Source organism: Achroia grisella, unplaced genomic scaffold (genome assembly GCF_030625045.1).
Source record: "Achroia grisella isolate CSIRO2021 unplaced genomic scaffold, CSIRO_AGI_Agris_v1 utg308, whole genome shotgun sequence".
Lineage (NCBI taxonomy): Eukaryota > Metazoa > Arthropoda > Insecta > Lepidoptera > Pyralidae > Achroia > Achroia grisella.
This window is the reverse complement of record NW_026712791.1, coordinates 2260577-2277638: the sequence shown is the minus strand read 5'-3', so window position 1 is coordinate 2277638 and position 17062 is coordinate 2260577. Positions and strand designations below refer to the sequence as shown.

At 31.4% G+C, this 17062-nt stretch overlaps 3 protein-coding genes across 3 annotated transcripts; 1 reads left to right on the top strand and 2 right to left on the bottom strand.

Moving 5' to 3' along the window:
* The first annotated feature begins 84 nt into the window (after window positions 1–84).
* LOC131843399 (probable ATP-dependent RNA helicase Dbp73D) lies at window positions 85–4269 on the top strand. The gene is given in 8 exon segments (XM_059192031.1): window positions 85–247; window positions 782–1091; window positions 1175–1453; window positions 1552–1729; window positions 1807–2458; window positions 3399–3579; window positions 3974–4159; window positions 4162–4269. Coding segments are annotated over 8 exon segments (1839 nt in total). The 5' UTR covers window positions 85–224; the 3' UTR covers window positions 4192–4269.
* Window positions 4270–5985: 1716 nt separating this feature from the next.
* LOC131843494 (ankyrin repeat domain-containing protein 49-like) lies at window positions 5986–8067 on the bottom strand. The gene is made up of 3 exons (XM_059192160.1): window positions 7881–8067; window positions 7007–7312; window positions 5986–6248 (listed from the first exon to the last, which is right to left on the bottom strand). The coding sequence occupies exons 1-3, from the start codon at window positions 8038–8040 to the stop codon at window positions 6004–6006; spliced, it is 711 nt and encodes a 236-aa protein (XP_059048143.1). The 5' UTR covers window positions 8041–8067; the 3' UTR covers window positions 5986–6003.
* A 1796-nt stretch (window positions 8068–9863) lies between these two features.
* On the bottom strand, window positions 9864–16508 carry LOC131843496 (uncharacterized). The gene is made up of 2 exons (XM_059192163.1): window positions 15526–16508; window positions 9864–14616 (listed from the first exon to the last, which is right to left on the bottom strand). Exons 1-2 carry the CDS (start codon window positions 16303–16305, stop codon window positions 9883–9885), a joined length of 5514 nt encoding a protein of 1837 aa, XP_059048146.1. The 5' UTR covers window positions 16306–16508; the 3' UTR covers window positions 9864–9882.
* Between the last annotated feature and the right edge of the window lie 554 nt (window positions 16509–17062).

Below are 17062 nucleotides of genomic sequence, written 5' to 3'. Positions count from 1 at the left end.
AGGACAGATCAAGATAAAATCTAAACTGCACTGTGACTGTTGATCTGTGCTGTACTGTCATTATGGTCATGTTGTTTAATTTGTAAATAACCTGAAGTAACCTAAAAACTTATTATAGAAACAGCCTTTATTTAATTTTTATAAATCGAAAAAGTTTAAAGTTCTCTCCTGAATCAATAGTAGTAATATAATTGCAATTCTACGTTTCAGTGTTACTATTTATAATGGATCTATTCGTTATTAACAGGTTTGTGTTATTTTATGCCTTAAACTTATAATCTCGTTACGACCACTGATCCGCAGCTTTTCTGGGGCCAAGTAGTTTCCAATACAAGGGGAAATTTTGTGTAGTTTGATAAGTAAAATCATCAGGGTATGCATTATTGAATATAATGATTTATTTAGAATCCGCTCTTCTCGGTGAACCGCGTAACAGGCGTAAACATATAATTGTCATTCTTGGTAATTACATAGGAGAGTTTAAAGTAGTAGTAGTTGAAGTATATTTCGTGTATCAAACGAAACCCAATACCAACCGGTGTACTGTTCAAATCGGACAATACCCATAACATAGGGCTTCTGTTTATTTTCGTTAGTCATTTCATTACCAACTAATATTTACTTTGTAAGTCTGTTATTAAATTTTTATTTAAAAGTAACAAATGCATTCCATGTTATTATATACTTGATTAATATATAAAATATATGTACGTAGTTCCACTGGGTAACTAAAAGAATTCTTATAATATTTTGTTTTTGAAAATGTAAAGTTTTTGTGTAGATATAGAGATAATAATGAAGAAGTAGACTGGGTAGATCAAGAATCAAAAAATTTAGAAAAATTAAAACAAAAGATTGAAGAAAGAAGGAAAACATGTGTAGATCACAAGCAATCAAATAATATAATACTTAAAGAAGTAAAGGCAATTGATGACGAAAAGGTAACACACAAAAATGAAGTAAAGGATATTCAAGAATATCATAAACAAGAAGTAGCTGCAACGGGTACAATAAAATCTCCAAATATACAAAAGCAAAATTTACATGAATTTAAAGTATTAGGTATAAAGGAGTTTGAGAAAAAAATAAAGGTATTTATTATGTCTTAAGAATTTGTAATAAAAATATTATTTCATTATTAATTATAAGATATTATTAATGTTATATTGTGTAGGTACAAAGGGTGTTACCCTATTGGCTGTCCCATCCACATAGTGTACCTACTGACCTGCAAAATTTATCATGTCCTGTGGAGAAACAGGAGTGGTTACATAATATTCTGAAATCCACATTACTTAGTGAAGGAGTGTTTCATCTGTTCCCAGTGCAAGAACATGTAATTCCATTTATTCTTAATCAACACAAACAAACAGCTCTCTGGCCACATGATGTTTGTGTTTCAGCACCAACTGGAAGTGGTAAAACACTGTCATTTGTTTTACCTGTGATACAGGTAAATATTTTACCACCACAAACAGAAAAATATAGTGCAATAGTTTCAGTGCATCGTTAATATAGATTATTATTTATAACAAAATGTATTACTTACAGATTCTAATGAATAGCATTGGTAATTATGTAAAAGCATTAATTGTTCTACCTGTGCAAGAACTAGCAACTCAAGTTGCCAAAGTATTTAAGAAGTATTGTACAAAGACTGGTTTAAAAGTTGCTTTACTGAGTGCTTCTACACCACTGCATCAAGAACAACAACAAATAGTTCGATATAGTATGTAATAATTTTGTGTACTTCTATTAACTATGATAATCTATATAAATATAAAATAAATAAATCTTATTTTTCAGCTGAATCAGTAGGGTGGGTCAGTGAAGTAGATATAATAGTATGCACCGCTGGAAGATTAGTAGAACACATCCAAAATACTAAAGGGTTTTCTTTGAAATGCTTAAAATTATTAGTTATTGATGAGGCTGACAGAATTATGGATAATATACAAAATGACTGGCTTTATCATTTAGAAAGACATATTAAATTAGAAAATGAATTAATGACTGGCAAAGTACCACCACTGAGTTGGAATAGTATCACTGAACAAAAAGCTTCACCACATAAATTGATGTTTTCTGCGACTTTGTCTCAAGACCCTGAGAAACTAGACCAATGGGGCCTTTTCCAGCCCAAACTATTCTCTGCTGCATCTGTTAATTTTGAAGATGAGAATCATATTAGGAAATATACAACCCCAGCAGAACTAACAGAAAAATATATAACTTGCACAGCTGAAAATAAACCATTAGTTCTGTATCATTTCTTGGTGGAGCAAAAGTGGAACAAAGTTTTATGTTTCACAAATGCAGCACAAACTGCACACAGATTAACTGTATTATTGAATCTTTGGGGTAATGGTAATTTAAAAGTTGCAGAGTTATCCTCAGCATTAGATAGATCAACAAGAGAAAATGTTTTAAAGAAGTTCACCCAATCTGAAATTAATGTGTATGTATATTTATTATTATCTGAGGTAACTGCTACTACTTATTTCCTTAAATATTCCAGTATATATAGTGATATTCATGTGCCTAGAATTTCATTCAACTGAAAATCAATTATTACCAAGTAAGTTAAACAGGCAAGACATTCAAGCAACTGAATACATAGTCCATTGACATGTCTATCTCTAAATTATATATATATATTGTATAGATAGATAATATAGTTAATAAATAATAATATATATAGATATGCTGGACCATATTTAAAAGCTATATAATATATATATATATATATATATAATAGCAAGGTAAATTGCATAAATACCTTAGATAAAAATAAGCTGACATTAGTCTTAATATCTCTGCACTTGCTCTGATCTCAAGTGATAGAAAAGATGATACTACCAAGTTCAGTTTTGCTTTCTTTTAAAATATCACCAACAGACACCGTTTTCGAGAAGCTATTGGGCCTAACACTGGGATTAGGCCCAATAGCTTCTCAAAAACGGCGCACAAGATAACATGACTGTTGGGTATATTTGCAGCAAAACAAAGTAATATTTGAAAGATGTAATCTTTGAAAATAAACATAATTTAATAATTACAATTACTAAGACTATACAGTTATACACTCCTGCCTGTAGCCGAATATTACTGATCATTGCGTTGACAGTCCATATATTTAAATAATTCCAAGTTCAACAGCATACTAATGTCAGATCGATTTCTACGCAGTTTAACCCTAGAAACCAACATGGTTAATTCCTTGTGGATTCGTCAGAATGGGTTAACTGATCTTGCCATATTATACCATATCATTATCAATGATATTGGTATTAAAATAGTCCCTGAAACTTGACTCGCTTCTACTTTTACTATGGCTAATTATGGAAATTAATAAAAGCTGTAATAAACAAGTAGTAATTAACATTATTCTATTTCAGACTGATTGGTACTGATGCATTAGCCAGAGGCATTGATATACCAAACTGTATATACGTTATTTCATATGATCCACCAAGAAACATAAAAACATATATCCATAGAGTGGGTCGAACAGGACGAGCAGGTCGCACAGGTCATGCTATTACAATCTTGTTACAGAATCAAATGAACATATTTATGGTAATTTTTATATTCATGTTTTACATTACTATAATTTCTTAAATTTGTGGATCATTGAATGTTAAAAATTATTTTTATGGTTTAAAATGTAGTTCTGTTTTACCCAAAATTTAACAATAATGGATTAATTACTGCTTTGAGAATGAGAACGTTGTAGCGTAGTGATTTACAACCTCGTCTAAAAGATACCAGAGGTCATGGTTCGGCAACGGAATCAGCTAAATAGGATAATAAAAACGTAGACTGCGGAAAAGCATCTACTTACCAAATCACATTAAAATCTTATTGATTTAAATATAGGTTCTCAATTAAATATGGGCATGTTTCTAAGCCAACAGTTTATGTGAGAATTTATACAAAATCCAGTCGCTCATAATTCACCTTTCTTTTTTAGGACCTTATCAGATCTAGTGGAAAATCAAAACTGCCTCAAATGGAAATTTCTCCTGAAATATTTGATAATTTATCTGATAGTTATCAATATGCTATCAAGCAGACAAAAGAGCATATTTACACTGAAAGCAATTCAAAAATTCAGAAATCTATTGACTTAAAAAGAGGTTTTAAAAGTAAAGCACAAAAAAAAGAAAACACGATGGAACAAAAAATTAATAATTATAAACGTTATTTTAAGGTCACGTTTATAAAATACTATGATATTGACTATTTCTTCATACCAGGCGGGAAAAACATTACTTAAATTTAATATAGATACACATTCAGCCAATTTTCTTTGGGAGAGAGAGGAGCGGAGAGAAAACATGACTAAAACTTATACTCAGATTGAACACATCTCATCTGACAATAACATGAGAATTACTAGCAATCATAGTTTTTATTTAAACATGATGATGATTCATAATTGCTGATATGAAAACGGTCTGTTATAAACTTGCAGAAGTGTAGCCAGAGACTTTTCGTAGATTATTTCCTCTCGGTCGAAAACGAAAGTCACATGCGGCTCCGAGGTTGGGTTGAGCAGCAACGACCTCGTAAACGAATTACTTTAATTTTATTAATAAAATTAAGTAATTCCTTTCCGGTTCAAATGATTATTATATCATAATTAACCCTAAATATTGACAATAAAAAATAGTCATATATTACAGCCTGCTTTTATTTATTCAAAATAGTATATCACTATTTTTTTTGCATGTTCGTGCTATTGCAGTAAGTAATATGAAATGCTTTCGGTATATATATATATATATATATATACATATTTATACTACGATGGTGGCAAGCAAGCATACGGCCCATCCAATGGTAAATGGTTACCGTAGCCTATGGACACGTGAGACTCCAGGCGTGTCACATTGCTGACCCTTAAGAAACCTTAATATTCCTTTTAAACCCCATGCTATAGTCCCATAAGAAACCCTGGGCAGGAAGTTCATTCCACAATTTAAGTGTACGCAAAAGGAAGCTCCTCTGAAACTGCACTGTCCAAGACCAATTAGGTTCTAGCGTGTTGGGATGAATTCCCTGTTGATGGCCATGGTAAAAGGTAGCCGTAGGCATCATGTCCAAAAATTCCTCAGAATATAGTCTGTTGTATATATGGTAGAACACACAAAGCGAAGTGAAATCTCGCCTCAACCTAAGTGTATCGAACCACTTAAGTTGAGGCGAGAGAAATCAAGATCAACGACAATTCTCATGAAACGTCTCTGATCCGAGTCAAAAGGAATGAGCTGGTGTCCATATCTAGGTCCGCCTTTTCTCCTGGAGGAGTATGGAACTCAACTGTGCTAGAGCTATTATCGACACCGAGAATCCCAATACTCTTAGAGATGATAGTGTCCTGAGATTGCGGAGTCACCGCCACACATCATGTAGTAACAACTAAAATTTTCTTCAAAAGCACAACTTACTGCTCTAAGGAAAGAAACATAAAAAATATCTTTGCTAATTTTGTTGTTCCATGACACCGCCATGATTTTTGATAGATGTGGTAGTAGGAGATATTTTGTAGACCATTGCTGCAGTTTTAAAAGTAACACAACGATGATTACACACCCCTTTGTTAATGTAATGATCAATCGATACCTACGTACCTATTAATATTGTATAATGTATAAAAAAATCATGTCCTTTTATACATATAAATAAAATTACAATGTCTGTTTGTACTATTGAAATAACCGTTTTATACTACATGCGTATGGATATACATACGGTACATACACCAAAATAATATTTTTTACAATTTTTGTCAAATATTTTGTAATTTTCTGTCTGTTTGTTCCGGCTAATCTCTGAACTGGCTGGATCTATTTTTACGAGACTTATTGGCTGGTAACTGATGTAATAAGGAGTAATTTAGACTACTTTTATATTAGAAAAGTAAAGTAATGATGCAAAATTCCACGCGGACAAAGTCCAAGCAATAAATAAAATTACTAATTTGTTTAACAAATTTTTTTATTTTATTTGTTCTCTAACATAAGGATTATATGTAAAAGCTGGGGACCGGATGTATGATGCTGCTGGTAATGCCATTTCAAATAATGGTGCATATATTCCATGACCTAACGCCAACTGTTCTGGTCTTTCATTAGACTTATTTCGTGTCTTAGCTACATCAACTATATCATCACGAAGCATCAAAATTAGTAATGTTGATTTGCAATGACTAATCGCTGCTGCTAAGTGCAGTGGTGTCTGGCCTAAAAACAAATTGATTAATTCTGATATTGTACTTTTTACGACCATTTGGAATGTTTATGTATATATCTCCAGTAAATTTAAAATCAGATAAACTTCTTTATTAAAAAAAAAAAACAGGTAAAATGCAACGCATGCAGAAGGAGTTATTAAAATGAGATAAGGTAAATTTATTTATCAAATATCAGTTAATCAAATACTACAGTAATACACAAGTAAAATGTTTCCCAAACTTTTCTGTGCCATGCTTCACCATATCTTTTTTAATCCTTATGACTTACTACAGACATGTTATTACTGAGTGACATTCATGGCTGGCAGCTCATTCTTTTTAAACATTTATATTAATTCGATACTTCTTTTGTTATATATCATTAGATTCTTTAGGAATTATACATGCATATATGATTATTACCGATTTTTAATAAATAATGGCACATGCCTTGCCACTGGTAACTGCCCACTCAGTTATTCACTGCTTAATCACACTCTACAACAGAAACAAAGCTTATAAAGAAAGGTACTTAACAGCTGAAATTGGTAAGACTGCGATATCTATACACACAGTTTTTTAGGCAAACCGTAAATTAAGATATCTTCTATTACCCTTTCTAAGAAAGTAAATAAAATCAGGCTCCATGTGAAAATTAACACCTTTCTTAATTCATATACAATTTGCTTGTACCTTTGTGGTCATCTAGTCTATTTTTAACATTACAAATAAAAATGAATATTCAAATTTAGTAATAGGGAATATTACCTCCTTCAGACAGAGCAGTAGGATCTGCCCCAGCAGCCAGTAGCCTTGCAGCAGCTTTATAATTATTCCAATTACATGCAGAATGTAAAGGAGTCCATCCATGTTCAGTTGTAGAAGTCACTCTAGCTCCTGCACTGAGTAAGTAACATATGCAAGCTAAATGGTTACCATAAGCAGCCCGATGAAGGGGGGAATAACCATCAGAATCTTGCACAAACACTAGTCCTGGTTGAGATGTTAATATGTCTGTCAGAGTGTCATGTTCACCATTTTCGGCGGCCCATAATACATGGTCTACTGGATTGGCTACAAAACAAAATAACAAAATTGTAATTTTATGAACAAAATAAAACCACTGTTTACTAGAAAGAAATATAATTACCCTTTTTATGCAATTACTTTTTTTTATTTATTATCAGTAGTATGATATGATATAAGTACTTTATGATGGTTATATAGTTCAGTATATTGCTTTATCATCCAAAGGTTTAATTTTCAGCAATATAAATAATGATATTCAGGACTACAATACTTTTAATGAAGATGTAACACACATACAAAACATGTATTATATGTAAAATAGGAATTGAAATATTAAAATAGGAAACTGTCATTACAGAACTAACATTATTTCTCAAATGCATAGAGAACAATAACTACCTCATGTTCCTCCATAGCAGGTAAATAGGAAAAAATTGATTCTGACTTTCATAACATATAACCGCTATTTTAGTGTCTAAAAAGACAGTCCTGTCTCTGTTACTGGATGAAGATAACATTAGGAAATTAGCACCGTGATAAAGTCACGATAGGTTCCAGCGGGACCGAATAGAGGTTGCATTGCCCGTGATGGGGCAAATAATGGTAAAATTACCTTTCGGATCCTTGACCAAATCAACGTCTTGATCGGCATCATCCCAGCCAGAAACAAACATTCCAGAAGTTTCAGGGTTCCTTTTGTATTTCTCAATTTCATCGTGAATATCATGAATATCTCTTAAACTATCGAAATCATTTTCATCAAAATCAGACATTTTCCAATAGATTCTGTTAATTCTAATATAAACTAAATTACTGTATTTATAGTTTATTATACTTTTATAGTTTACAATATTTTTAAAGATTTGAAAGATATTCCTATATTCATTCGAGACCAAAAACGTAAACAAAGAAACGTCAATCGCGCTTCTCAAAGTGACATCTAATGTCTTGTCAACATTACCATGTGCAATTAAAATAAATATTTAGTGTTGCATTATACTTTTTGGATTGCATTTCATGTAAATTTAATCATATTAGTAATTCAATTGTATATATAATGCCTAAGTCTACCTTTCATCATACCATCGCGAAGCTCGCTATCGACAGAGAATTGTTTAGTGTCTATCGTAAGATTTCAGAGGAGCTTCCTCCTGTGTATACTTACATTGTGGAATGAACTACCTGCCGAGGTTTTTTCGAAAGATTACAGCATTGGGTTTGTTAAGAGAGTTTAAGGTTTCTTATGAGACGGTAACACGCACCCCTGATTTCTCCGGTGTCCATAGACTGCATTAACCGTTTACCATCAGATGAGCCATATGCTTGTTTGCCACCATCGTAGTTTAAAAAATATAATATAATACGCATATACATACTTTTTACAGTTTTATGTCTTTCACACTAACAATGAGTGCTTACTCAATGTATATTAGTAATTTGACGATGTACAGGAAATATTAATGTAGTCACGTATTTTAATTATATCTGATCGGATGATTCTTGTAAGGACTGGTGCTGGTCTCTGCTCTGATATCTATGTCAGATTTATTTTCTTACTCAAATAACTATAATATTAGCATCCTGCACTCCTTCACTATATAAACTAAGGTGTGGTTGCACTACGCAATGGTTCGAACAAGTTTCTGCTTCATGTATTATTACATACATACTAAGTGTCTGGCAATGAGCAGCGCAAGTTATAATACTGTTACGAGCAATATGTGAATAAATTAACGAATTTAATATTAATTTATATACACCGTTGTTACCCAATATACGCATTCTATGCGTATGGTAGCATGATAGAACCAACAAAACTGTCTGGTAATAAAGGAAACGCAGTTTAATAGTTATCTGAATAATATATATAAACTTCAGCTTTAATAAAATAACGTTAAGTATATACTGTTACGAACAATATGTGGAAAAATGGAATTTTTATACCTTTGTTACCTGTTACCTGCCAAAGGAACCACGATCCAGGTTTCATGTGTGGGGATCGTTCTTACCTGTGTTGGGGACACACATACAAGAACTTTCACATTTACTAATAAGACGTATGTTTGGCCGTCGTGGGTTGTTGGGCTATATATATATTATAGATGATAATGGAGTAATGCACCCGCCTACACTGACGGTTTACGCTGGCAGGGCACCAGTGGAGGATAAGATGAGCATGAGGTCAGATCAATTAGCCCATCGTGACAAATTAACCAAAAAATTATCACGATAGTTCCCAGGAGGATGGAGGACGAGCGCGTAGAGGTCAACCTGGCATGATACATTACTAGCAATAAAATCATCAGTCCACATTACATCAGACAACATCCCCTTTCAACTCACAATCTGTATATTCATCCATACAAACAAACTTTCGCCTTTATTATATTAGCAGGAAGAAGTAGTACAGTATAATAGTACGATTGTATTTGGAAAATAATATAATTCAATACTGTTAGTAACCAACACAGATTTATTAAATGTTCGATTTTATACATTCAGTAATATTGCGACTTATTATATCTACATAATATTTATAACTATGTAGTTCTAATTGCTCCACCGACAAGAGCGTAACACTTAAATTATGAATGATGAATGAACTTCTAATTAAACTATCGGCAAACTTTAGATCCCATACTTTCAATAACAAACATAGCACCAGACACAAGAAATGTTTCAGCATGTAGGTTTTTGAGACTGACTATGAGATTTCTTTTATCGATTTTTTTCAATTCCGGTAACGTTTGTCTCATCTCGAAAGTCATGTATGGTAAAACAAGACAACCTATGCCAAAACACTTGCATCTTATACAATTTTTCCAAATTTCTTTCAAATCTTCGTCTTTAATCACTGGACAAACCGGTAATAAATTTATAGCATTTAGACATTTTCTCTTTTGATTTTCTGTAATCGGATAATCAGCACGTTGAAATGGAGATAATATGACTGCACGCCAAGCAGTACACAATATATCGTTAAGTGGTGACGATACTTTAAGTAATAAAGGTATCATTTCTTCATATAAACCAGCACGTAACATAAATGGTACAATATTACGAATAGTCTGTTTGTTGCCAAATCGACGAGCGATATCTGATGCTATTTTTAAAGCCTCAACATTAATCCCTGACGATTGTAATAATTGATCCAATGCACTTATTTTGTCTTGCATAAATGTGGCGATAACCCAAGGCATATCAATATTCTCTAAATTGACTATGCTTATTAATTCTAAAAGCGATGACCACAAAGAATCGCGGTCTCTATTTGTTACTTTTACAGCAGCGTCAGTGTCTATTACACTCATTAAACATTGTAGTGCTCGAAGTTTTTTACATTTATTAAAATCACTTTCATCATCAAATGCAATTCGAGATAAATAGATGGCCCCCATTTTTGGGCAAGTGGCTTTTAATATATATTTTGCAGTCATTAATTCTTTAGTATTCAAGCCTAAAAATAGTTTATGTTTATTTTCATTATTCGACTTCTCGAGAATATTTTCTAAAATTTGAATTCTAATTGAACTAATATTAATAGCATTTTTATCTGCGATTTCATTTGCTGCTCGATTAACATCATGTCGGCTCATTTTTTCAACAAAATTAGGATGCAAATACATAGCACGAATGAGTTGAGCGGGTTCTGTCGAAAGACGAACAAATTCATCACAATTCCATTCTATTTTATGTAAAGCATGACGGGTTGATAAAGTAGAATGCAAGCGTTCCATTTGTCGAACTGCCCTAACACCTGGCTGTAATGCTGCCCATTTTTCAGCAAATTGATAACATAATTGAGCTGCCGCTACCTGGTCGGCACCACGAGCACAGCCCTGAAGAACATAAAAAAGACAGGCACCAGCCCATTCCATATTAGCAATATGACTTACACATCGATGTGCAGCACGAAGTAATGGTTCTTGTCGACTAGAAAGCCGCCATGGTTCACTCTCTTTTGTATGGATATTAGTGACATCATCAGATTTTCTTGTAGTCATGGTTTGTTTCAAAGCATTGCTGCATATCATATCTTTCGCAATTTGAAAGTCAGGATCAAGCGACAACAATCCGACATTAGGTATCCACCGTTCATATGTTTCAAGCGTAATTTCGGATTTTAAATTAGACCACATATCGTCACGCAGAAATAAATGAAATGGTAGGCGATAGTAACCGATTTGCGGAAATATACCTTTTACAGAAAATAATTCAAATTCATATTGTTTGGGTGCACTTGATCTTCTATAACCTTTTAGAAAGTTAAGTAAAAAGTATTCTCGTTTATTTCGTAATTCCATTGATGAACCAAATATCAAGTAGTATATACAAATGTATATTTCGTAATAATAAGGATTTATAGAAATCAATCTGCCATGTATAGTAACTTCACCATTTTTCCAAAAATCATTTAAAATATCTCTTAAAAAGTCTTTATGATCAATATTTTCCCATATCACTGAACATTTAGTAGTTATTTCCTTTTGATTGTTGTCAAAATGTAAATGGGGACAATCTAAATCATCGTTAATTACCTTATACTTTAATTCCCAAGTTGTGAGAAGAGCTATCAATTGTAAAGATAATCCATCATCTACAGATAAATTCAATGTTCGGCACAAATCAAAAAGCCTGCTATAACAAGTATCTGGATTTTCTCTTAGCACATGAAATAATATAACCTTAACATCCCACGTTTCTTCATTACTATCAGGAAGAGCAAATTCAGCCAAGTTGATATTAAATTTACTTTTTAACATGTATTGAGGTGAACAGGATATTGAGTTTCCACTCAAACTAGAATCAAATAGAAATGCACGTCGTATTAAAGGCATCATAAGATAATTCGTAACAGCAGGAGACAAAGACTCATTTTGTCCTTGCAAGATTTCTAAAATCCACATTCTTTGATTTTTTATTTCTTTGTACTTGCTCAAAATAACCAATAAAGCTGTTAATAGAACTTCATCATAGTTTTTAGAACTCAAAATTTTAATTAAATTTTTTTGTGCTATCTTGTCCCTTTTTTCAAAGTAATAATTACATAACGGTTGACCCGAATGTACTGCATTTACCATAATACTCGACATCATAGTAAATGGTATAAAATCACACCTTTCAGAAGAATGAGATATTATATCAGTATGTTTAGGAGTTAGTAACTTATAAAAGTTTATTAAATCATTAACACCGGCAACTGATGACATAGGTAAAAATATATAATGGAACTTCCAGACAATAGATAGATTTCTTTGAATAATATTGGCATTTATTAATGCATTTATAATGGAATATTTTTCAGCAATACAGTGCAAATTTTCTTCAGCACAGTTGATTAATAATTCTATCAATATTTCATTTGCATCAAGTAAGAGTAAAGAATTGTCGCCATCCTTAAAATCAGATAATAGCGAAACAAAAGTTGCAAAGAACAAATTATTATCATTGCATTTAAAGAATGTATTAAGAAGACTCTCAACAAACTTTCGTGCTGAGTGGTTTGGTGTGGAAATTTTGCGTAATTGTCCCATCAGCATGGAATAGTGTGATTGATTAGTATATATTAATTGCGTTAAGCAACCACATTGTCCTGAAGTGGTGGTTTCTCCATATTTAATAAACCATGAATTTGTTTCTTTAATGCAACAATTCTCAACATATAATTTATTCAAATTTAAAGATATTTTATATATTTTTTTTAGGTAATACAATGTTTCAATATTTTTTATTTGACTGAAATTCAACATTTGAGTTCCCTTAAGAAAGTCCAAATAATTCTTTTCGATAATTGTATTCATTTTCTTATTAATTATTTGTTCATATTTAGACATGACAGATTTTAACAAGATTTTTTTGTCAGAAGTTGATAATTTTTTAAAATAGTCCAATGCCATTCTAGCGTCACAATCTTGAAGACATCTTGAAATATACGATATATGACCGTAATTCTTACATGTCGTCAAATTTGTTGTAACAACCTTTAGATCATGCAAATTAACTATTTGTGAATTCATTATTTTATGAAGAACCAATACATAATCAGTACATGTTAATGGAAAATTATATTTTTTTAAAATGACTTTAACATTAGCATAGTTAAGTTCTTTCTGTATTTCATATGCTAATGAACGATCTGTATCAGTCACCGTAAAATCTTTTGTAGCTGATGCAGCTGCAGTGATGGCTAAATCAATAATTATGGCATTCCATGGTACATCCAGTAACCTTAGGACTTGTAAGAGGCATTCTAATTTAGTTGTAGTTAAACGAAAAGAATTGAGCAGAATTTTTAAACGACAACCATCAACACTCCCTCCACCAGAAGTTGCTTCATTTTCTATGAATGTTTGAAGTGTATCATCCATATCAAAAAGATGTCTTGTAGCATAACATGGCAAATAATCCTGCAGAAAGATCTCTAAATCTTCAGTATAGCAACGATGCAACATAATAAGGGCGACTTCATTAGGATTTAGAGAACTAAGTTCACTCAATAACATGTTTATTTTGTATTTCTCTTTTAATTCAAGGATGTATGAGATTCGACCTTTCAGTGTATCTATATCATCCATAGATATAGGTCTAATTGACACTGTTTTAAGTGATAACTCTAAAACACTTGTTATTTCCTCAATGAATTTAATTCCTATTTTTGGCCAATATCCAGACTGCTCTAATTCAAATACTCGATTAATTGTCCACTTAACAATTAAATCAATAAAGAAAGGGTTTTCATCTAAGAGTGTAGGTACGAAGTTTTTTAGCCATATGATAAGAGCACCCATTTTAATATTGTATGGAATAGAGTACAAAATATCTGCAATGTCCTCTTGATTAAGTGTAATCTTTATTTCAGAGTACTTCAACCAACAAATTGTAGCCAAGTCCAAATCAGATTTAGTTAGAAACAGTATACAAAGCTGTTTAAAACTTTTATCAAAAAAATTTACTTGTTCATAATCATTACTGTTTCGAAATTGTAGGTACTCTAATAAATCAATTTTTACAATTAAATCGGCCATAAAAATAATTAGATCGCAATTGCCCGATGTATATATACGGTTTTGAAGAGGATATAAAACTGACTTATAAATTATGTTATGTTGACAAATTTTTGATGCAGCTTCCGCTAAAAAGGGAAGGTCATTAATTTTTTCAAACAATTGTTGCACTTGTTCAAATACCTGATTGTGCTCAGGTTGAGATATTAGTGTTTCAATTAAAGACTTAGTTTGTAGTTTAAGAGCTTCTTGTGATGACACATTATAAAATGAATTATTTAAACAGCAACTATTTTCAGATTTTTCCAAAGACATAGTGGGATTCCATCCACAGCAAACATCAACCTGGAATTTTAAGAGTTGACTACATATTTATATTAATGCTATATTAGTGTATAGTATAATTAGTAGGTACTCAATAATAATAGTATCCCTGAGCAATTCATACAGCACCATTTAGTACCAAGGTAAAAAGAGTTTGTATCATGGGTACCAGACAACTGATATAAATACTTAGATATATTTATTTCTAAATACATACACAACATACATAGAAAACACCCAAACCGATACAAACAGCCATAATCATTGATATGAATGTTTGTACTGTACAAGTAATTGAACACAACCTTTGGAAGTAAAGTGATGTGGACCACAGACCTAGTCAACAGAGGCCATCAAAGTAATATGTTAATTATGTAAGTAGATTAAAACATAAAATAACACTATCACCCAAAAGTAATTTATTGGAACCATTATTCCATGCATCAATTTATTTCATTAGAAATATAATTATTTAAATGATGAAAAATAATATACAGCTTGAAATTAGTACATAATTATAACACCTTATTTCTGGACACAGGTAGCAACATTATGTTATTTACATCATTATAATCCAATTGTTACAATACCACTTATTGCAAGTGAGTTTATCTCTATTCGTTAAAATTTAAACTATGTTTGTATTTACTTCAAAAATATCAAAATGGGGAGTGAAGTTTAAATCAAAAATATATCAAGCTTAATTTTTTTAGTTAAAAATTAAGTATAATAATTTAATAAAATTGAAATTATTTTAGAGTGTCCAAATAAACCTCTACATATGTTAGACTTATTACTAGTTCTATTTTAATTTTTCATTCATTTTCTACTATCATCAATCAATGATAAAAAAACAATGCTTAAAAATTTTTATGCACACTGAGTTTACATTTTTAGTTTGGAAACCTACTTAAGAAAAATGTATATTACCTTGTTCTCATCCCATGTAATATAATACAGAATGTTGTTATGCGACCCTATAGGGTAATATTTTTCCATAACATCATCAAACTTATGAAGAATTTTGCCATCCATTAAATCCACCACCCATAGGTGTACCTCATTTGACAGAACTGTAACATTTTCCCATTCTACAATATATTTCATCATCACATTTGATGATATGATTTCATGCAGCCCAGTTACAGGACATCTCAAAACAATATTATCATTTTTAATTTTCATATGAAGTCCATTGAAAGCTGCATTCGAAGTAAAATCATTTATTTTCAATGTAGAATTACTCACAGAGGCTTTCTTCAAGGTTACAGTAACTTGTTCTGTTTTTTGTGCAAACATATCTTCTAGTTCAATTGATGTATAGGGAGATAAAAAGCAGTCTCCATTCTTGCTAATCAAATATATATTTTCAAAGCTATCTGTTTTAAAATACAGAGGCATGGAAGTTAAGTTGTCAATAATAAGTTTGAGAACAGAACCAGTATTCAGATTTAGTACGTTAATTTCTCCAGATCTAAGAATGATCCAGAGATATTTTTTTTGTAGAGTTCTGTCTACTATTTCGTTGTTATAAACAGAAGTATACATTTCGATGTCATATTGTTCAGTCTCTTTACTTTGCAAGTCTATAGTCCGAACAATTGAATCATTTTCAATTAACAACAACTTAGGATAGCTAAAGAGAGCTTTTAACTGCTTTAAATTTTGAGTCTTGTAGTTTTTACACAGCGACGTCATTAAAGAGACCATGATAGGAATACTTTTTCAACTTTTAACTATCGTTGAAAATAATATTATAATTATATTTGTATATTAATTCAAAAAGCAACTATAGTTTTCCACTTGAACATGCACAATTTCCATAGATGTAGTTTGTTAATAACAAAATACTTGCAATATCTGTAATTTATAGTTAATGATAATAGTAGGATATTATTGATCAAAGAATAAAGTTCCTATCAAAGAGAATATCCAGTTAAAAATAATAGTTTGTAAATTTTAAGTGAACGAAATAACGTTAAATATTTAAATATTTTTTAAATTGCTTCTGTCATCTGGTACCACAGGTAATCATAAAATGTAGTACTCTGTGGAGCAGAATTGCCAACGCAAATAAACTTTCTTGCTCACAAACGAGTTTTTCTATAATTTTATTGTAATATTGTCAATTGTAAGTACCTATAGTTTTTAAATAGAGTTAAAAAATCTTGTATATTAGCTCACAAGCCACGTACATTGTTATGTATTGGTGTGGTAGGATGCGAATACCAGCCAATAGTATTGGAGAAGAACATAGTAAAAGAAATATTCTTATGATTTTTTTTTGATCTGATTATTTATTTCACGCTATATTTTATGAAGTATGACAATATACGAAGGTAATTTGTTATATGAAAAAGGTAGTTAGTCTTGTTTTAATGACGCAGTTGCTAATAATTCCAATTTAACAAAGACTATTAATTTTTAAGGGTGAACAGTTTGTAAAAAAAGTAGAGCCTTACGCCAG

Excerpts from the sequence above, each read along its gene's own strand:
- LOC131843494 (XM_059192160.1), bottom strand. The coding sequence starts at position 8,040 with ATGTCTGATTTTGATGAAAATGATTTCGATAGTTTAAGAGATATTCAT. Across the intron at positions 7,313-7,880 it reads TTTGGTCAAGGATCCGAAAG|CCAATCCAGTAGACCATGTA; the intron begins GTAATTTTACCA and ends TTTGTTTTGTAG. Across the intron at positions 6,249-7,006 it reads TACTGCTCTGTCTGAAGGAG|GCCAGACACCACTGCACTTA; the intron begins GTAATATTCCCT and ends ATTTGTTTTTAG.
- LOC131843496 (XM_059192163.1), bottom strand. The coding sequence starts at position 16,305 with ATGGTCTCTTTAATGACGTCGCTGTGTAAAAACTACAAGACTCAAAAT. Across the intron at positions 14,617-15,525 it reads TTACATGGGATGAGAACAAG|GTTGATGTTTGCTGTGGATG; the intron begins GTAATATACATT and ends TTAAAATTCCAG.